Source organism: Emys orbicularis, chromosome 10 (assembly GCF_028017835.1).
Source record: "Emys orbicularis isolate rEmyOrb1 chromosome 10, rEmyOrb1.hap1, whole genome shotgun sequence".
Lineage (NCBI taxonomy): Eukaryota > Metazoa > Chordata > Testudines > Emydidae > Emys > Emys orbicularis.
This window is the reverse complement of record NC_088692.1, coordinates 18,155,935-18,178,669: the sequence shown is the minus strand read 5'-3', so window position 1 is coordinate 18,178,669 and position 22,735 is coordinate 18,155,935. Positions and strand designations below refer to the sequence as shown.

The window sequence follows — 22,735 nt, the reverse complement described above, 5'->3', positions numbered from 1 at the left end:
AGGTAGTGTATTTTACCTTGAGGGAATATAGGAATTTGAAAATATGTTGAAGTTGAGGTACATTTCTAGAATGAAAAATAAATCCCTGTGGGTCACAGAACTGCTCTCCTTTCTCCAAAATACAGAGAAAGAAATTAGCACCGAAATCCAGTTTAAAAAAAAAAGGGGGGGGGAGGGTTAGGGGGGGGGTTGGCAGGCTTTGATCTGTGTTTCCTGCCCTGTTTGCCAAGGCTGTTTTTTGAAAGCAAGCTCCCACTTCCTGAAACAGAAGTCCATGCATCTGAAAAATGGGAGAAAACTTCCACTGCTATTCCACCAACCCCCATATTTTAAGGAAAATGGGAAGGAAAAATTATCCCTTTCTCCCCCAATTTTTATTTCACAGAAGTCAAAAGACAAACCTAAGCAACTGAAAGAAAAAGGGATTTTTAGTCAGAATGTTTAAAATGGTGTTTGTTGATGCCTATTTAAATACAATTAGAAATGTTGTGGTTAAAGAATCCTCCCATGACAAGAAGACAATGTCTACTTCTGTATTTGTAGTGTCTAGCACAATAAGATCTCAAAAGTGATTTGGACCTCTAGCTGTAGTAGCAGGGATGATCACAGAACATTCTGAAGAAAGGATATCTTTATTAGAAAATTCAACTCCACTGACCATTCAGTCAAGACATGGGAGATGACAGTCCATTTGCTCTGAGACCTGGAAGAGGTCTTCCAGCAAAACCAGAAAAAAACAAGATTGATATTTTAGTTATTTACCAGATTATTAAAAAGGAACAAAAAACAACATCTTCTTCCCCCACTCACATCATCTTACAGGCCACTTTTATAAAGAATTAATAATGTATACTTAAAAATCCATTGCAGGTCACCTTTAAAGACTAGGAAGATTGATGACGAAAATTATTCACAACAGTTTTCATGAATGCTTAGATAACAGTACTAATGTGGCCAACAAGGATGAAATATTACATGTCAGTCACCCAGATTTCTGTAAAGCATTCAGTGAACAACTGAACTGACTGATTTCAAGGTTAGAAAAGCATGGCTTTTGGGAAAAACTACTGAAACTGATTCAAAAAAACAAAGACAGAAATAGAATACTTGTTAAAAAACACACACACACACACTTCAAGGAGGCCAGCAGCAAAGTGTGGCGCCTGAGTCATTATAGGTAAATATTCATCATATGAAGGATATTCATGCTCTCTCACCGTAATTTTACTAATGTGATCACTGCTACCTCGTTTCCCTTTACCTTCATTTTACACATCAAGCCTATTGCTCTTTCTTGTCATATAAAATTAAAACAATCCCCAGTAAAACTGCTTGAATTAGAAAAAAGTATCTTTGGGCTCGTTATAATCTCTTCGTTCTGAGTGGAATAGGAGTCCGATACACTGCAATATTAAAAAAAGGGTTTGTGCTAGAAAAAGCATTCTACTAGAATTTTGCAGTATCTCTGTTGGCAACATGAACCACAACTATCAGTTGTTACCTCAGTAAGTTATCTTTTCAGTACAAGCTGGCACCAAAAAGGCAATAGAGCATACACACAGTAAATGGACTTGTGCAGGCAACTCTCTGTATACTACACTACATGCTTACATTATCTCTATACAAGTTTGAATCCTTGACATAATTAGCAAAAAGCACTGTATATTAGAACAAAAAGTCTTGAAATCCATGTGCCACACTTGAAAAGAAACTGAAAGTGACACACAAGAACTTTTAACGTACAGAAAAACAAACGTTTATGGGTTGCATAAAAAACTGCTCCATGAACATTACATGAAACCTACAGAACGACTTATCAAATAGGAGATGCTGATCAAATTAACTATAATATGCTTTAATTCTTTGCTACATACAACACTGAAACATTCAGAATATTCTGTGACTTCTAGTCTATCAAGGTTGATAACTTCTCATCTGCTCTCAGTCCTCACCTCCCTTTTTATCCACTGATATGGTGGATGATTCTCCATGGTTCATTCCCCTCCACACCTTGACTCTTTTGCAAGACCCATCCTGTCAATCTGCAACCTTGGCTCAGTCACAACATCCACTTCCTTCTGCTCCCACACAGCAGAGCATCTCTGGCAAAAAGCCTGTGATCAAGCTAACTTCCTTCACTTCTGCCATCTTCCTAAACAACTCTACTTCTCCAACTTAACTGAATGTCATGTCCTCCATCCCAGCCACCTTTTCAACATCTTAGCCTCAGTCCTCAAACCCTCCCTGCCTCCTGCCTTCATTTCTCTCTCTGCACAGGATGAACTTGTACAAGAAAAAGTTGACAACATGGGCAAAATATGACAACTTTCCCTCTCCCCTAGCTTCCTTCCTTTCTCAATACCCTCCTATAGCTCTCTCCTGTCAGAGACATAGAAGTTTCTTGTCCGACCTTCTCCCCTAATCCCTCCATTTGCCTCAGTGACCCCATCCCATGCCATCCCTGGGGGTACACCAACTCTTCTAGATATTTGCCTAGTTTTACAACAGGCTACATAAAAAGCACTAGCGAAGTCAGCACAAACCAAAATTTCATACAGACAATGACTTGTTTATACTGCTCTGTATACTATACACTGAAATATAAGCACAATACTTATATTCCAGTTGATTTATTTTATAATTATATGGTAAAAATGAGAAAGCAAGCAATTTGTCAGTAATATATGCTGTGATATTTTTGTATTTTTATGTCTGATTTTGTAAGCAAGTAGTTTCTAAGTGAGGTGAAACGGGGGAGTATGCAAGGCAAATCAGACTCCTGAAAGGGGTATAGTAGTCTGGAAAGGTTGAGAGCCACTGCTTTAGTCTTTCTTTTAAAAAATAAATTAATTAATTAATTAAAAAACCAAAAAAAAGCTTGACCCCACTTACCTCTCCAACCCCTTCTCCCACCCATCTGTAAATTCACTGAACACGCTGGTTACAATTGTTTTCTTTTCTCCAATTCCATCCTTGACCCTCTCTAATCTGGCTTCTGTCCCTCGCAATCCACTGAAATCCCTCTCACCAAAATCTCTAATGACCTCTTCCTAATCAAAGTTTAGAACCAGTATTCCATCCTCATCCTTCTTGACCTGTCAGCCATCTTCAACATAGTCAACCATGCTTTTCTTGAAACCTTGTCCGCCCTTGCCTTTCATGCTTCTGTCCTTTCCTGGTTCTCCTCCTACCTCCGTAACTGGTACTTCAGCATGTCTTTTGGCACATCCTCTCCATCACCCATCCAACTTTCTGTGGGGGTTCCACAGGGCTCTGTACGTGGCCCCTTCTCTTCTCTCTCTACACCTTATCTCTGGGGAATACCATCCACAAAGACAAATAGAACGATTATCTCTATGCTCACAGATCTACCTCTTCTCGCCAGATATGTCTCCTTCTGACGTGTCTTTGTGGCTGTCTGTCAGCTCAAGCTGAATACAGCTAAAGCAGAGCTGTTAATCTTTTCCACCAAACCCTCCCCACTACCCCCTTTCTCACTCACAGTGGATGACACCACCTTCCTGCCTGTAACCTGCGTGTCATTATCATCTTGGATCTCTCTCTAGGTCCTCACATCAAGTCTATGTATAAATCTTGCCGATTCTTTCTGTATAACATCTAAGATACAGACTTCTCTATCCATTCACACAGCTAAAACTCTTATGGGGTCTCATCTCAATCATGTCTACACTAGGGTTTAGGTCAACTTAACTACAGCACTCAAGGGTGTGGATTTTCTGATCCACAATTTTCTAATGTAGCTCAGGCCTAATACTTAGACTATAAGCAATTTGAGGGCAGGGACCATGTTTTTGTTCTGTATTTGTACAGCACCTACCACAAGCAGCTCCTAATTCATGACCAGGGGTTCTAGGTGCCATGGTAATACAAATGAATAATAATAATTCAGAACACTAACTTACATTGCATGAGAAGGATAACTTCCATTTTCAAGAATAAAATTCCAGGATTGAACTTGTATCTATCAGAGTAGTTTTGGAACTTTTACCAGTCAGAGCTTTTGTTTCTTACTTCTCCATATACATCCTCAGCTACCGTATTGTTTGTGTCTTTTTCTGTTCATAAAGAGAAGTTCAGTTATTCCAGAAGTAACTCCTGGTTACAGGAGCAGGCTATTTAAAATCCATCTACCCTGTCTCACCATGGCCTGAAAAGGTGAATGTTAAAACCATGGTTCTAGTCCTTACCATTATGCTGCATCAATAGACATCAGTTTGCTTAATGCTTCTGTGTTGCACAAAGCCTGCTTTCCTGTGAGTGTGAAGAAGTACTGTGTGTTGCACAGTTAATTCAGCCCAATGCTAAAGATTAATAGCAGACAAACTAGCAGGAACTCCACAGTGATATGAATTTTTAATTTTTTTCCCAAAAGCCAAAGGAAGTGGACACTTGTAAGGAAAACTAAGGAGGCAGAGGCCTGGAAGTTCAGAAAGGCAGCAATTGAGGGTCTAAATGTGATCAAGTCTCCTGATCAAAGTTCTGCCACATACACTCAGGTCTTGTCCATACACAGTTAGCTATATCCATTTAGAAACAGATATAGTTAAACTGGTACAACCCCCCTAGTGTGGATGCAGTTATTCAGGAATAAAGGAACTTATAGTATATCATATAGCTTATTCCTGTCCAATATACAGCGTTACAAAAACTGTGTGTAAACCAGCCCACACACATCTGACAGGTATTGCCGCATTCACATGGACGCGAAATTCAAATTCTGCTTCACCAACTAGACTTTATTAGAGATGGATCTGAGCTGCAAAATTGAGAATCAGATTTTTCACACCTCAAAGTTCAGGAGGTTTTGATTCTGATGATATAGTTCAGATTTCATCTCATTTATCACGTTTACAGATAATTAAACTTCAAAACACAATATCCTAATTAAAGGGATACAGTCAACTTCAAAAAATAGTATTTCCATTTGAAAGTTTTGTACATACTATCGGCCATGAAAGTGAAAAAAGTTCTATTTTCTTTTTTCTTGCATTGGAAATTTGATAGAATTTTTGCAATTTTGGTGCCTGCATACAACCTTCCTCTGCCCCTGCAAGAAGCTATTTACCACTAACCAGCAGCAACAGAGCTAGAACTGAACAGGTAGTAAACAACAGACAGGTGTATACACAGAAGGAAAAAGAAAACGGAAAAAGTCTGAGCATATTTTGTGTTGTTATCATTGTTATCCAAAAGTTCATTCTAAACATAAAACAAGGAAGCAAAAAAAATTCACAGCTACTTTTAAATTAAAAAAAATATTAGAACACACTATTTAAGGGAGCTCTATCAGAATTTTTTAAAATTAGCTGACAATATACCTTTGCAAAGATTTTTTTTCTTGTTGAAGGCTCAACTAAACAACCGTATATTGATTCATACGGTCAAAGTGATCTTTGTATTATGGTAACATTTTTAGACTTCATACATATGTAGAATTATCTCACAATTCTCATTGTGCACATTTTTATACTCTTTGGGGTGCCTGGTAGATAAACTAAGGGGTAAAGCGAATTGCTGTAGGTTCAGGTTGCTCCCAAGGACAGCTACAGATCTCACTTATTCCTTTACAAATGCTCCAATTTCATGATCCTCTGGATGCAGAGGACCAAGCCCCAGTCACATTGGGAAACTAACTTGTCAGTGACAATGGTTCATCTCCTCTCAGTCACACTTTCTGTAATACTGCTGAATACAGTTTTGTTCTTACTGTGCCAACAGTTAAACCATTTTCACCTCCTCCACTTCAATGGTTTTCAGTAAGTCAATTTCCTAGTATAGACAGGGCTTCAGCATCTGTAAAGCACATTTTCTATGCTGAAAGTAAGATGGGTCTTGTGGCAAATTAACATGTCCTATCAGGAAGCCGTTATCACAGCTGTCACCATATCAGCAGGGACACAAACTACATCTAACCCTTTCTTTTAGGGGGAAAACTCTGGGTCAAGAGCTTAAAAGTATTTGACTTCAAGTATGGAGTCCAGGACTCCTCTGCAGGTAATCATTTAGGGAATAAGGGAGGTACCAGACTGTAGGCCATTGGAAGTCCTCCATTGTTACTGAAGAAATAGGATGCCACAACAGGACATCAATATGATGGCTTGCAAATTTCTAACTTTTAAACTTGCAATTTACTACACCTCAACAACTAAAGAGAGCAGAATTTAGTGAGGTGTGACCATGTGATCATTTAAATGTTGCATGCTTATTGCAAACTTAACATCCCTAACATGTGGAGTGATGACTACTTAGTCAAAATGAACTTTTGTTTCTTTCACATATATGAAACTAATGTTCCACCCATACAATAGCAGGATCCACTTCCACATCCATTCAATCTCCCCATTCCAATGACAATCCCATCAATTTAAGAAACTACATGATACTGACAGCAAACTTCAGAACTGCAGTCCCTTTCTCTGTCAACTTAAGTTTTAGTAACATTCAAACAAAGCCAAAAAAGTTCAACATAGAAACAATAATGAAGTCGAAGGACTTAGATACTTCAGGCCAAATTACAACAGTTTTACAAAAACAACTTTAAAAATTAATACAGTAAACTAAAAAGAACAGGAGTACTTGTGGCACCTTAGAGACTAACAAATTTATTTGAGCATAAGCTTTCACATACAGAGAGCATGAAAAGGTGGGAGTTGTCTTACCAACTCTGAGAGGCCAATTAAGTAAAAGGAAAAAAACTTTTGAAGTGATAATCAAGATACTAAATCAAGAAACTAAAGCAGTTTAGCAACTACACGGGTGATACATGTTGGGAATAGTTCAGATGCAAAATACACTTTCACTTATTGAAATGTAATAACTGCAACACATCACATGCAAGTAAACTAATGGGATTTTTGTAACTCTGGACTACTTTTCCTGATTAAAGAACAAAATTTATATATACATTGTGTGTGCTTTTTTTTAAGCCCTTGAAAGACCTCCAGTATGTTTGCAGCCTCTATTCTCCTTCAAGTAATTTCCAATTAAAAAACACAAATAACAAAAATGCACTTACTGAAGGTTCCCGTAAATTCTGTTTCAATATAAGCAACTCAAAACGTCTGTTTACCACTAAAGGAAAGTGTCTCCTACTATAAAAGAAGTCACTGAGCAACAAAGTTGCTACTTACAATACTATGTGGGGTGCCAGCAACAGCTGAACTGAAATGTCTTAAAATCATCATAAACTATAAATCACCTAGGTCAAAACCCTGAAAGGGTAAGGAGAGCCTGGGCTAAATCAACATAAACCCAACCAAACTAGGATTCTAAGAAGTTACGTGTTGTGTGATACAGAAACATTTTGTTTCTCTAGCCACCAACAGATAAGGAATTGCTTATATAGCAGGAAATACCCTCCACTGTCCACACGTCCTACCCCAGCTCTTTCCAGTACCCAGCAAAGTCTGGATCCTTTATATCAGAGGCGTCCTGGCGTTTCGTTCCCCATCTGACTAGGCCACATTAGAGAGGCAGTGGCCGTTCACCCCCCAGACACCCCAATCCTGAGTGTGTAGGCCCCAATAGTCAGGGACTGGGTCACTCTCACCTCCCCCCACATCTCCCTCTAGGTCCAATAATCAGGGGGGTGGGTCACCCCCCATCTCCCTCTAGGCCCCAATAATCGGGGGTGGGTCACTCCCCCCTCCCCATTTCCCTATAGGCCCCAGCACTCAGGAAGCTGGGCCTACCTACGTAGAAAGCCGGGGGTTTCTCCTCTCCCACACACCTTCCCTCCTCCCAATCTCCACAGGCCCCAGCACAGCGGGAACAGGCCAGGCACCCCCCATGCCCCTGGAGTCCGCCTAGGCCGCGCCTCCCCCTGCCCGAGCCGAGCCCAACCCACCTGGGTTGCCAGTCATTCCAGCTCCGCGGGTGATAGTGCTGCCTGGTGCCGATGCCGCTCAGCCGAGACCCCGGGGCTCTGCGGCTCATTACCTTGCCCGAGAGGGCATGGCCGGCCGGGCAGCGGCGCAGAGCAGGGGCGGCGGCGGCAGCAGCTCCTCACTCGCTCTCCTCAAGCTGCTGCTACTGCTGTCTCACAGTGAAGGAGGAGACGACGGCGGCGGCTCCGCCTGCTGCTGCTGCTCCCTGGCCGAATGGCATGCTGGGATCGCGGGCCATGGGGCCGCCCCGCTCGCCCGCCCTCCGCGGGGCACCATGGGACAGCAGCCACCGAGCGGGGTCATCCCCGCGGGGTCACGCGGAACCCCCTCACCCCCCACTGGGCTGGCCCCCCGCACGCCGTATACTCACAACGGGCTTCCCTAACCCCTCCTCCACGCCGAGAGGGCACACGCACCTGGGGGGAGACTCCTCAAAGGGGGACTCTTCCTTCCGGCCCCCTCAGGACGGGTCTCCCCCTGGTGTAACTCTCAGTTCACCCTCCCCTGGGGGAGCCTCCTGGTCCCCACCCACACGGAGAGGGGTCTAATCCTTAGGAGGCGTCATCCTGTGCTGAGGGTGTCTCCTATCCCTATGAGGGTAGGGCAGGGTTTCCTGCCCTCCCACCCATATTGAGGGGCCTACTTCCCAAAAAGTAGTTTCCTACCTCCCCGGGTACCTTGAGGGGTCTCCTGCCTACCCAACCCAGCCCAATCCAGGGTTCACAGATTGGTGTGCTACAGAGTATTGGGGTTGGTCAGCAGGAAGCTGGCTAAACCCACTGTGCTGGTTTCTCCTTTTTACTTCCAGCTGCTAAAAAATACATGACACCTTTGTACTGGTACTTTTCTAGGGAAACAACTGCTGTAGTGGCCACAAGGATGTGACTGAAAATGGGAGGGGAGATAAATCTACAAGAAAATGCCTGCCTATTATAACGTGGTCCACACTTGAAAGAATGTGAGAACCTGTGCAGTTGGATACATTTTCAAGGAAGATACTAGGGCAGGGTCTACACTAAAAAGTTAAGTCAACCCAGCTAGGTCACTCTGGTGTGAAAAATCCACACCACATCCTACAGAGGCTATGTCTACACTTACCATTTAAAGCACAAAATGTCCCTTTTTTGCGGTAAAACCGTGGGAGCGTCTACAAGAAAACCACCCTCACGAGAGGCTGTTTACGCTGGTAGAACGTGTCTTCACTTTCACAACAGCTCTTCCCACTGTTTTTTTTGCACTGTTGTGAAAGTGAAGACACGTTCTACCAGCGTAAACACCTTTTGGCCTCCGAAGGATATCCCACAGTTCCAAAAGTGACCACTCTGGCCAGCATCGCTGCTGGTCTGACGCCAGGTAAACGGACGTCCACCCCTCCCCCTGTAAACCCCGGGAAGTTTGAAACTTCCTTTCCCTTTGCTTGTAGATATGGCAGAGGAAGCAGCCAGACAGCAGGGGGTTTTAAAAAAAAAATCCACAAAAGAAACAAGGAAGTAATGGGGCTGCTGGGACATGAAGCAGGGCAGCACGGGGCACTGAGCAGAGACCCAGAATGCCTTCAGCTCACCCTCCCTTTCCACAAGACCTATCGAGAGAGCTGCACTGTGGGATAGCTGCCCTACAGCGCTGCTCTCATCCGCGATGGAAGTGCTGCTAGTGTAAACACTCTCTTGACGCCTGAGGAATTAAGTGAGTACACAAAAGAGCACTTTTCTTTCACCAGTTCCCTATCACCGATGAAACGTACAGCGCAAAAACTCTGCAAGTGTAAACATACCCATAGTTAAGCCGACCTAACCCCCCTGTAGACAGCATTAGGTTAATGGAAGAATTCGTCTGTCGAACCATCTACCACCTCTTGAGGAGGTGGATTAACAACAGCGACAGGAGCACTTCTCCCTCACTGTAGTGAGTTTCTACGCTGAAGCGCTACAGTGGTGCAACTGACACCTGTATTTTTTTTCTCCAAGAAATGGATGCCTTGCATTGGCTTATTTGGTCACTCTGTGTTTCTGTTCTTACTGAATATTCCTCAAGTTTTCATGAAATCTAATACACTCAAGTAAAAGACTCAGTAAAGATACTCATAGGCCTAAGCTTTCATGGGTAAAAAACCCACTTCTTCAGATGCATTTGAAGAAGTGGGTTTTTTACTCACGAAAGCTTATGCCCAAATAAATCTGTTAGTCTTTAAGGTGTCACCGGACTCCTGGTTGTTTTTGTGGATACAGACTAACACGGCTACCCCTCTGATACTTGACATCATAGGCCTAACTGCTCTTACTTATTACTGTATCCGAAGTTGAACAATGGCACGACTTGGGGGCCTTGTTAATATCAGCCAATAAACTGCAGTTGTGTTGGTGAATGAGCTGAGTCAATTGGCATATTGCCACTTCTAGCTTTTTATTGGACAGCACTAACCTTATTGGTGTGGTTTTGCATCCCTCAAGCAATGCTTGCAGGACATCCACAGGTTCCAAAATAAAATTCCAGGGCTCAGAGCCATCACATCACAATGCTGAACTGCAACATAATTATATTTTAATGTGATGTGACCCAGTGTCATCATAATGCATCACAACATGCTGACAGTGTCACAAATGGTAACCTTGGGTACGCACTGTGTGTGTACTGTTTCTACCTACTAGCTTTCAAGTGCTTATCAGTTTCAGGGCAATACTATAAATCGTGTTGGTTCAATTGCAATACTTAAATACTTGAGTCAGTTTTGCAGATATAACCCATTGTACATGGCGTTATAAATCCTTTCATTTGCTGTCTTAGTTCTACTTCGTTTGGAATTTAAATTGAGAAAATTAACCAGTAGCATTTGATATTCAGCAAACTGAAGAAATAAATTTAAAACAGTAAAGTCAAAATCAGATTTTACTGGAGTGCCAGCAATATCTAGTGCAAAGATTCTCTGACTTTCACAGAAAGAATCTTGTGGATCATATCAGCACCGACTGATAATGGAGCAGATCACCTCCCCTCATATTCATGATTTCATAAAATCCTTGCAGCAACTACAGCAGTTGCCTATGGGGAAAGGAAAGGTATTATTAGGGATGTATTTTTAGCCTCTTTTTAATGTGGTTTAGCAGCTGGACTCAAGAAAGAGAATTAGCACCATGTGACCAACCTCTGTCTGTAGACCACCACAGTTTGAGCACTGCTGATTTAGTGGGTAGAGCAGGGAGCATTGTATAAGAACTGGATTCTAGTCATGAATCTGCTCCTGAATCTGTGTGGTCTTGTGGAAATAATTTAGCCTCTCTGAGTCTCATTTTCTCCTTTTGTAAAACAGAGATAATAATGGTTGGTTAATTACATTTTGAAATCACTGTACAAACATTAAAATGCTATATAAGTGTCAAGCACTATTAAATATGTAATTGAACTATTTCTGGTTAGAATGACTACATTGTGAAATTTTGATAGTCTTTTAGGTAATAATTAAACTTTTCATCATGATCAATGAGATATAATAATAATAATACTTGTCACATAGAACTTTTTAATCTGTAGATCTCAAGGTGCTTTACAAAAGTGGATAAAAACATTTAATCCCCATTTCACAGAGGAGATAGCTAAAGCACAGGAAAGTTGAGGCCCACATTTTCAAAATTGGCTTTTAAGTTTGCTCTTCTTGGGTTTTGGGTCCCAGATTTAGATACCTAGGGCCCAGGATTGATGTCAATGGGAGCTACAGATGCTCAGCACCTTTGAAAATAAAGCTGTAGGTGTGTAAAGCTGGATATCCAAAAATTGAGGCGCCCAAAATTAGAGACCATTTTTGAAAATGTAGGTTTAAGTCACTTGTCCAGTGTCACAGAATGAGTCAGTGGGAATGTTGGAAATAGGGCTCTGGTCTTCTGACTCCCAGCAATGTGCTCAGTCCACTAGACCACATTGTCAATGTTCTTTATAATGCAGAATTTTGGAGCTGATTGACACCACTAATTCTTTTGCTGATTTCCAATTTATCCTAATGATTTACTGACTCAATACATAAAACTATTAGTCCAAGTGTTATTTTTAGTTGTAATAAAGAGCAATTTGTATACTTCTACTGTGCTTAAATAAGACAGCACATTACATCTTACAACCCTCACCAGTTTGCTGACTTACCCAGCATGGCTTTTCTAAAAAATCTGTGCATGCTAAGGAGCACAAGCCAAGCCAAGCCATTTTCTTGGCTCCATGGCTCCATGTATACCCTTAACAAAGCCACATATTGAAAGAAAAACAATCACCATTGTGGGTGACGGAAAGAGATGCTAACCATTTCCTAGTTTGGAAACAGGACTGAGGCCAAGGAGAAAAACAGTATTTGACTAAAGCAGAGAAACACAACCCACCAAGATTCTGTAGTTTGAGTATTACAAGTGGGTGCCTACTAAAGATTGCAAAGGATTCCTAGAATAGAGATTCCCTGTAAAGATAACACTGCTATGCAAATATGACTGTGTATCATGTAAAACATTGTACAACTTACTTTCATTTAATCCAAAATCGATGTTTATACAACCTCCTTTACACTAACATATAAACAAACTGAAACAATGGACCTTATAAGATAATACACTCATACATTCTAGATTGTTGTTGCCATTGCAGATTTTGTTCATTTAATGCCAAGAAATCTTACAATAGCTTCTTTGAGTGATATGGTAAATTAAGGCTGTCGATTAATCACAGTTAACTCACACGATGAAATAAAAAAATTAATGGCAATTAAAAAAATAAATCACGATTAATCTCACTTTTAATCGCACTGTTAAACAACAGAATACCAATTGAAATGTTTTAAATATTTTTGGATGTTTTTCTACATTTTCAAATATATTGATTCCATATGACAGCTGAGAATATTTCTAGTCAATTTCTAGTCAAATTGATTTCCAGTCGTGTAAGCATATTTCTGGTGTAGCAGAAACTCCATCTGGGGCTTGAGGTGCAAAGCTGCTTGGTCCACCTTCACAGCTGACCAGACCTCTCCATTCAGCAATATGTAGAAGTATGAACATTAGCAGAAACCTCTCTGGCATAGATGGCCAGATCTCTCCACAAGACTGGAAAGCCACCTCTCTTTTCCATTCTGGCACCTTGAAAACTGTCATGTTCTCCAAAGGTTGGCCAGCTTTTAAAGAAGAAATTTCAAACTGGTAATTGAGACATTATGAACATTTTAATTTTTTTAAACCATTAGTACATATTTCTTACCATGAATAGCCTCTGCTCCTTCCTCATGGGCTGCAAAAGTTGTCTGAGAACCAAGGATGGTCTAAGGCTATTTCTACACTGCACACCTTACAAGAGCGAGCTGTGCTACTGCAGTCGCGCCGTTGTAAGGTGTGCTGTGCGGCTGCACTTTATCGCCGGGAGAGAGCTCTCCCAGCAACAAAATAGAACCACCTCCAACAAAGCGCTGTCCACACCGGCGCTTTTCATTGCGAAAACTTTTGCCATTCCAGGGTGTTTGTGTGTGTGTGTGTGTGCGCACCCTAGAGCAACAAAAGTTTTAGCGACGAAAGTACCAGTGTAGACAAAGCCTAACAGTCACGTTCCTGGAATGCTGAAAAGTATCAAAATTGTAGGCTTCTGCCACAAAGTTATGTTATAAGATCATAAGAATGGTCATACTGGGTTAGATCAATGGTCCACCTAGCCCAGTATCCTGTCTTCCAAGTTCCGACAATGGCCAGTGTTGGGAGAGAAGTATCAGGGGGTAGCCGTGTTAGTCTGTATCCACAAAAACAACAAGGAGTCCGGTGGCACCTTAAATACGAAAGCTTATGCCCAAATAAATCTGTTAGTCTTTAAGATGCCACCGGACTCCTTGTTGTTTTTGTTGGGAGAGAAGTGAATCTTAATCCAACATTCTGGCAAGCCAGCCAGTATGTAGATTGGGGTTAACAATCAATATCCCAGGGCCCGTGACCTAAGAGTATTGAGGGGCTTAAGGAGTTTTTAAGTGACTGTGGAGTCACTGGGGAGATATATAGATAAGTATCTGGCTGGAGGCAGTGGCTAATCTGCCGGAACGCTACTTATTTGGCAACAAAAAGCTGCTAAGAAGAGGGTAAAAGCTGTAGTTGTTTAGGGTTTGCTAGTGGCAGCCAGAGCTTTTGTGAAACAACTGGAATGCAGAAAATATGAAACTCAAGTTAAATATACACATATGATATAAAGATACAAGAACTGAGAAACAAGGTCACTGAGTTACAGGCACAGTGTTTTACAATTGTGAGGCTTTGAGTGAGAATGTGAGTCTCTGAAGGAGCAGAAAGCATTCTGCAAGCACAGCTAAAAGCAGTTCATTTGGAGAATAGAGAACTGACAGGCACTTTTAATCAGACAGTGAAACTTTTGGGAGGAGAAAGCATTAATATAGTCAGGAGGACTATATTAATAGTCAGGAGGCTCCACCTTTTTATAATCCATTTTTTCCTTCCTTGAACAATCTGGACTCTAAAATGCTCATAGGTGACTGTGACAGTCCAAAACAATCATGAAGGTGGTACATGAAGGGAAGTGAAGGTTAAAAATCTTTCACCAGTGGAGATATCAGCCATAATGAAAGAAATAGGTCCTTGTCCCAGAAGCAGGGTTATAGAGGAAGTGTTAAAGTGGTTTCTGAAAATTAGGGTGCAGGCTGAATGTTGTGATCTGACTAGAGGAGATTGGGAGACAATTTTGGAGAAGGAAGTGGACCCTGGGGTTTGGCTGTGTATTCCACAGGGCTAGAGAGTCAGGGACAGATCTGACGCAGCAATCACCACTGTTGGTGCTGTGGAGCTGAAAACTTAGGAACCCCCTGCAGAATATGAAGAATGACTTTTCTTTGCTTATTTTCTGGTCACTAATAATCCCTCTTGTGATGATCCAGACTACCCACAACTTGTTGTACATGGGCTACTTGCAGAGGTTAAAGGGGCAGTTAAAATGGGGTTTGATGGGGTAGTACTAATGTTCAGACTTTGTCTGAAAAAGCGGCATGTGCTTTTTTCCATGCCTTGGAGGGTAAGAATAAGGACACAGTGGGTGAGGCTAAAGCATTCAGGCTTGAAAGTGGCAGAAACCCAGTTCTGAGGGAGGGTAGTCCAGCACCCCCCTGGTTATTGGAGAAGGTGTGGGTGAGAGTGGCCATGGGCACCCATGGATCACCTTGCATGAGGTGCAGAGGCTTCAGGAACTGACCTCAGGGACGGGGAGTGGTCTGCTGGCTAGAACCATTTCCTCCATCCCCCAATAGGGATACTCAGCTGCCTCCCACTCATCCAGGATTCTTACCTGCATTACCTTGGCTGGGTAGGGATGCCCCCAACATATCATCAGTTAGAGGAGGCATTCAGAGGCAAGTTTTGCTTATTAGTGGGATGTCTGTCTCTTTAACGTCTAGAATCCAGGTGGGAGATATCACACAACAGTGTACTACCATGACTGAACTGACAAGGCACGGAACCACTCACTGGCTTGCTAAACCCTTTGATGTCATGGTGAGCAGCTTTTCTGTCACTCATGTCTTGTGGCTGATGCTTGTAGGGAAATTTTAGGAGCAGAGTGAATGAAAGCCTGGGGTTGTAAGGTGGATTTGGCTAACCTTTTGCTGTGGAATTCATCACAAGGTAAATGAGAACATTTCCATACTAATGGCTCACTGCAGTGTTTACAGTTAAAGGGGTTTATTCTTTAAATTAGAGGGAACATGTGACAGATGCTGAGGTTCTGGAATGATGCGTGCTATTTCCTGAAGTTTATGTTTGAAGTTTGAAGTTTTGAGTGTGGGAGTATGGATGTGTGCATCCAGGTTGAGGGAGAGGATCCCCTCCCCAGCAACAGTATCCCTACCCTAGAGAAGAGGGGATTCGATCCATGTGGTTATTGACTGCTTAAGACAACAAAAAGCAGCTGTCCTTAAAGGGCTGCGTCTGGAGTACAGCTTTGCCGACAGTTACAAAGTGTGCTAAACTGAAAAATGGGTATAAATGGCACAGAGATAATTTAAGGCTGTAGAATACATTGGCTGAAAACTGTCACTCTGGCCGAAAAGGTAAAACGTAGAAAGGTGAGTGATTTCAGAAAAAGGAGTGTGACATTGTTAGAAGGAGTTTTGGGTCTGATCTACACTACAGAGTTAGATCGATGCAAGGCAGTTTACGTCCATCTAATTATGGAAGTGTCTACACTTAAATTTCACTCCCACTGATGTAACTGCTCCACTATGCCGATTTAATAACTCCACGTCCTCAAGCACCATAGAGTCAAGATTGATGTAGTTAAGTCAACGTAGTGTCATATAGACACTGCATTTCTTACGTCAACTGTTACTGGCTTTTAGGAGCTGTCCCACAATGCCCCACACTGATAGCCCCACAATTGATACAAGTACTCCTGGTGAGGATGTGCACCACCAACAGAAGGAGCAAAGTGTAGACACGGACAAGCGATGTAATTACTGTGGTGGCTGTATGCCGACGTAAGTTAGGTCGATCTAATTTTCTAGTGTAGACATGGCCTTGCACAGACTAAGAACACTGCAGAACTTGGACGGGACTAGACAATCGGAGTAGTGCAAGTGTTAAAATGTTAAAAGTGTAAATGTCAAAGAGAATGCTGATAATTAAAAAAAAAAGGAGGGGCATGAAATACCTGGCAAGTTCAATCAGAAAAACACGAATAACACAGCAGCTAACACTGCCTGTCAGAAGAAGAACTGTTTAAGTTTGGCAGCAGAGATATTGATATCTAAGTTGGCTGAGGAAATTAGGTCGGCATAACTACATTGCTCAGGGTGTGAAAATCAATACCCTTGAGGGATGTGGTTAAACCGACCTAAACCTGGTTTGGGAAAAGATGAAAAGGGGTAGTGAACCGATGGCTGCATGCTACACAACTGAAGCCATACGGTGGGAAGGAAAGAAAGGAATCTACTGATGTAAAAAGAGGAGAGGGCAAGGACACAGGTGCAGAGACATTAACATGTCATTGTTCACGGATTCAGTCCCATTATGTTTTGCTGGTTTACATGTCTTTTAAAAAATATTTTACTTACATGTTTCAAAGTACTTTTAATAAATGTTATAGTTTCCCTGACTTGTGTGTGGACCCTTCTTCCTAAGGATGATGAATGCAAGATGTTTTCCAGTTTGGGATTGGGTCCCACAATTCACAACACATGAATTGGAAGGGTGTAACTGGCTGGTGTCATGATACTGCAAACTCTTTTCTCTCTGTCCCACACCCACAGCTCCTCCCCGAAGACCTGGAGCGGAAGAAGCCCTTGCCGCCGAATTGCCGCTGAAGACCCGGAGTGGAAGAAGCCCTCGCCGCCGAATTGCTGCCAAAAACTCTCGTGGGGGCCCCTGCGGGGCCTGGGGCAAATTGCCCCACTTGCCCCCCCCCCTGGGTGGCCCTGTACAAATGGTGTTTTCCACATTGGCACCTAGATGGGTGCGTAGGCAGCCCTAATGAGATAATCAGTGGGACACAGTAATACCAGGGTACAAAATATATTGGAAGAACAGGTCGTGCTGGTGGGGGAGTGGAACTATATGTGAAAGAAAGCATAGAATCAAATGAAGTAGAAATCTTAAATGAACCAAACAATGCCATAGAATGTCTACGGATAGTAATTCCATGCTTGAATGATAAGAATATAGCAGTAGGGATATTCTACCGACCACGTGACCAGGATGGTGATAGTGACTGTGAAATGCTCAGGGAGATTAGAGAGGCTATAAAAATAAAAAAACTCAATAATAATGGGGGATTTCAACTAACCTCATATTGACTGGGTACATATCACCTCAGGATGGGATGCAGAGATAAAGTTTCTTGACACCTTAAATGACTGCTTCTTGAAGCAGCTAGTCCTGGAACCCACAAGGGGAGAGGCTATTCCTGATTTAGTCCTAAGAGGAGCACAGGATCTGGTCCAAGAGGTGAATAGAGCCAAACCGCTTGGTAATAGTGACCACAATATAATTAAATTTAACATCCCTGTGGCAGGGAAGACACCACAGCAGCCCAACATGGTAGTATTTAATTTCAGAAAGGGGAACTACACAAAAGTGAGAAAGTTAATTAAACAGAAATTAAAAGGTACAGTGCCAAAATTGAAATCCCTGCAAGCTGCAGGGAAACTTTTTAAAGACACCATAATAGAGACTCAACTTAAATGTATACCCCAAATTAAAAAACATAGTAAGAGAACCAAAAAAGTGCCACCGCAGCTAAACAACAAAATAAAAGAAACAGTTAGAGGCAAAGAAGCATCCTTTAAAAAGTGGAAGTTAAATCCTATTGAGGAAAATAGAAAGGTGCATAAACTCTGGCAAGTGAAGTGTAAAAATATAATTAGGAAGGCCAAAAAAGAATTTGAAGAACAGCTAGCCAAAGACTCAAAAAGTAATAGCAACATTTTTTTAGGTACATCAGAAACAGGAAGCCTGCTAAACAACCAGTGGGGCCACTGGACGATCGAGATGCTAAAGGAGCACTCAAGGACGATAAGGCCACTGCAAAGAAACTAAATGAATTCTTTGCGTCGGTCTTCATGGCTGAGGATCTGAGGGAGATTCTCAAACCTGAGTCATTCTTTTTAGGTGACAAATCTGAGGAACTGTCCCAGATTGAGGTGTCATTAGAGGAGGTTTTGGAACAAATTGATAAACTAAACAGTAATAAGTCACCAGGACCAGATGGTATTCACCCAAGAGTTCTGAAGGAACTCAAATGTGAAACTGAAGAACTAACAACTGTGGTATGTAACCTATAATTTAAATCAGCTTCTGTACCAGATGACTAGAGGATAGCTAATGTGATGCCAATTTTTAAAAAAGGCTCCAGAGGTGACCCCGGCAATTATAGGCCAGTAAGCCTGACTTCAGTACCGGGCAAACTGGTTGAAACTATAGTAAAGAACAGAATTGTCAGACACATAGATGAACATAATTTGTTGGGGAAGAGTCAACATGGTTTTTGTAAGGGGAAATCATGCCTCACCAATCTAATAGAATTCTTTGAGGGGGTCAACAAGCATGTGGACAAGGGGGATCCAGTGGATATAGTGTACTTAGATTTTCAGAAAGCCTTTGACAAGGTCCCTCACCAAAGGCTCTTAAGCAAAGAAAGCTGTCATGGGATAAGAAGGAAGGTCTTCTCATGGATTGGTAACTGGTTAAAAGAGAGGAAACAAAGGGTAGGAATAAATGGTCAGTTTTCAGAATGGAGAGAACTACATAGTGGTATCCCCCAGAGGCCTGTATTGGGACCAATACTATTCAACATATTCGTAAATGATCTTGAAAACGGGGTAAACAGTGCGGTGGCAAAATTTGCAGATGATACAAAACTACTCATAATAGTTAAGTCCAAAGCAGACTGTGAAGAGTTACAAAGGGATCTCACAAAACTGGGTGACTGGGCAACAAAATGGCAGATGAAATTCAGTGTTGATAAATACAAAGTAATGCACATTGGAAAACATAATCCCGACTATACGTATAAAATGATGGGGTCTAAATTAGCTGTTACCACTCAAAAAAGATCTTGGAGTCATTGTGGATAATCCTCTGAAAACATCCACTCAATGTGCAGCGGCAGTCAGAAAAGCTAACGGAATGTTGAGAATCATTAAGAAAGGGATAGATAAGACAGAAAATATCATATTGCCTCTGTATAAATCCATATGTCCACATCTTGAATACTGCGTGGAGATGTGGTCACCCCATCTCAAAAAAGATATATTGGAATTGGAAAAGGTTCAGAAGAGGGCAACAAAAATGATTAGGGGTATGGAGCGTCTGCCATATGAGGAGAGATTAATAAGACTGTGACTTTTCAGTTTGGAAAAGTGACGACTAAGGGGGGATAGGATATAGGTCTATAAAATCATGACTGGTGTGGAGAAAGTGAATAAGGAAGTATTATTTACACCTTCATGTAATACAAGAACTAGGGATCACCAAATGAAATTACTAGGCAGCTGTTTTATTTTGTTTTATTTACAACAAATAAAAGGAAGTATTTCTTCACACAATGCAAAGTCAACCTGTGGAGCTCTTTGCCAGAGGATGTTGTGAAGGCCAAGACTATAATAGGGTTCAAAAAAGAACTAGATAAATTCATGGAGGATAGGTCTATTAATGGCTGTTAGGCAGGATGGGCAGGGATGGCGTCCCTAGCCTTTGTTTGCCAGAAGCTGGGAATGGGCGACAGGGGACGGATCACTTGATGATTACCTGTTCTGTTCATTCCCTCTGAAGCAGGCATTGGCTACTGTCAGAAGATAGGATAATGGGCTAGACAGACCTTTGGTCTGACCCAGTATGGCCGTTCTTATGATTTCAGTCTACCAAACGCGCACTCCATGACCACTCTGCAACTACTGAGCCCCAGTCTATATTACAGACCACACCCCTGAGCGATGCAGTTATACTGACTGAACTCCAGGTATAGACAGCGCTATATCTCTCATTTCTCCCATTGACATAGCTACTACTTCTAAGGCCTGGTCTACACTACGAGTTTAGGTCGACTTTAGCCGCGTTAATTCGAATTTAGCCTGGACACGTTCACACGACGAAGCCCTTTCTTTCGACTTAAAGGGCCCTTTAAACCGGTTTCTTTACTCCACCTCCGACGAGGGGATTAACGATAAAATCGGCCTTAGGGGGTCGGAATTGGGTAAGTGTGGACGGAATTCGACGTTATTGGCCTCCGGGAGCTATCCCACAGTGCTTCATTGTGACCGCTCTGGACAGCACTCTCAACTCAGATGCACTGGCCAGGTAGACAGGAAAAGCCCCGCGAACGTTTGAATTTCATTTCCTGTTTGCTCAGCGTGGAGAGCACAGGTGACCACGCAGAGCTCATCAGCACAGGTAACCGTGATGGAGTCCCAGGATCGCAAAAGAGTTCCAGCATGGACAGAACGGGAGGTACGGGATCTGCTCGCCATATGGGGAGATGAATCAGTGCTGGCCGAACTCCGAAGCAGTAAACGAAATGGCAAAATATTAGAAAAGGTCTCCAAGGCCATGAAGGACAGAGGCCATAACAGGGACGCACAGCAGTGCCGCGTGAAAATTAAGGAGCTAAGGCAAGCCTACCACAAAGCCAGAGAAGCAAACGGAAGGTCCGGGGCTGAGCCGCAAACATGCCGCTTCTACGCGGAGCTGCATGCCATTCTAGGGGGTGCAGCCACCACTACCCCAACCGTGTGCTATGAGTCCCTCACTGGAGAAACACACAGGGAAGCGGGTTCGGGGTACGAGGAAGATGAGGATGAAGATAATGTAAATAGCTCACAGCAGCAAGGAAGCGGAGAAACCGGTTTCCCCAACAGCCAGGATATGTTTATCACCCTGGACCTGGAACCAGTAACCCCCGAACTCACCCAAGACCCTGTGGGCACACAGGGGACCTCTGGTGAGTGTACCTTTGTAAATATTACACATGGTTTAAAAGCAAGCGTGTTTAATGATTAATGATTAATTTGCCCTGGCAATCGCGGCCAGTACAGCTACTGGAAAAGTCTGTTAACGTGTATGGGGATGGAGCGGAAATCCTCCAGGGACATCTCCAGAAAGCTCTCCTTCATGTACTCCCAAAGCCTTTGCAAAAGGTTTCTGGGGAGGGCTGCCTTATCCCGTCCGCCATGGTAGGACACTTTACCACGCCAGGCCAGTAGCACGTAGTCTGGAATCATTGCATAACAAAGCATGGCAGCGTATGGTCCCGGTGTTTGCTGGCATGCAGACAACATCCATTCCTTATCGCTCTTTGTTATCCTCAGGAGAGTGATATCATTCACGGTCACCTGGTTGAAATGGGGCAATTTTATTAAGGGGACATTCAGAGGTGCCCGTTCCTGCTCTGCTGAACAGAAATATTCCCCGCTGTTAGCCACGCGGTGGGGGGGAGGGGTGAAGTGATCATCCCAGAGAATTGGGTGTGTGGGGGAGGGGAATTAGTTGGGTTTGTGCTGCACGTTAACCCTGAAACCTCAGCCCCTCCTTTTACATTGCAAACCCATTTTAAATGGCCAACCCAACGGGTGCTTGGTATGGTTAATGAGAGCAGTACTGTTTTAAACCATCCCCACATGTTAACAAGGTTAAAAAAGCCAAAAGACTGTGTCTTACCATGGCTGCCTGCAAGCTGAAATCTGTGGCCTGGCACTGCGTGAGTGATCTCTCACACCAAACCGGCAGGCCCTCAATATAAGAGGAAAAATGCGACCTTGTAACGAAAGCACATGTGCTGTGTGATGTGAACAGCAAAATTTAACGTGAAAGAGTGTACCCATTGTTCTCTAAAATGTATCTTTTTTAACCACCTCTCCCTTCTCCTCCACCAGCTGCAAATGTTTCTCCTTCACAGAGGCTAGTGAATATTCGAAAGCGGAAGCGAAGGACGCGTGATGAAATGTTTACTGAACTACAGACTGCCTCCCACGCTGACAGAGCACAGCAGAATGCGTGGAGGCAGTCAATTACTGATTTTAGAAAAGCCCAATATGAGCGAGAGGAGAGGTGGCGTGCTGAATCGCGGGCTGAAGAGGAGAGGTTGCGTGCTGAATCGCGGGCTGAAGAGGAGAGGTGGCGTCAGCTTGCACACAGAAGGCAAGAGTCGATGCTCCGGCTGCTAGAGCATCAAACTGATATGCTCCTGCGTATGGTTGAGCTGCAGGAAAGGCAGCAGGAGCAGAGACCGCCGCTACAGCCCCTGTGTAACCAACAGCCCTCCTCCCCAAGTCCCATTGCCTCCTCACCCAGACGCCCAAGAACACGGTGGGGGGGCCTCCGGCCACCCAGTCA

At 42.9% G+C, this 22,735-nt stretch overlaps 1 protein-coding gene across 1 annotated transcript in view; it reads right to left on the bottom strand.

Moving 5' to 3' along the window:
• Positions 1-8,058, bottom strand: part of SMG1 (SMG1 nonsense mediated mRNA decay associated PI3K related kinase) — a 117,536-nt gene extending 109,478 nt beyond the window's left edge. Inside the window, exon 1 of the mRNA XM_065412819.1 lies at positions 7,868-8,058. Within this exon, the coding sequence (XP_065268891.1) occupies positions 7,868-7,956 (89 nt within the window). The 5' untranslated portion in view covers positions 7,957-8,058. The remainder of the gene's footprint in view (positions 1-7,867) is intronic.
• Positions 8,059-22,735: the final 14,677 nt, after the last annotated feature.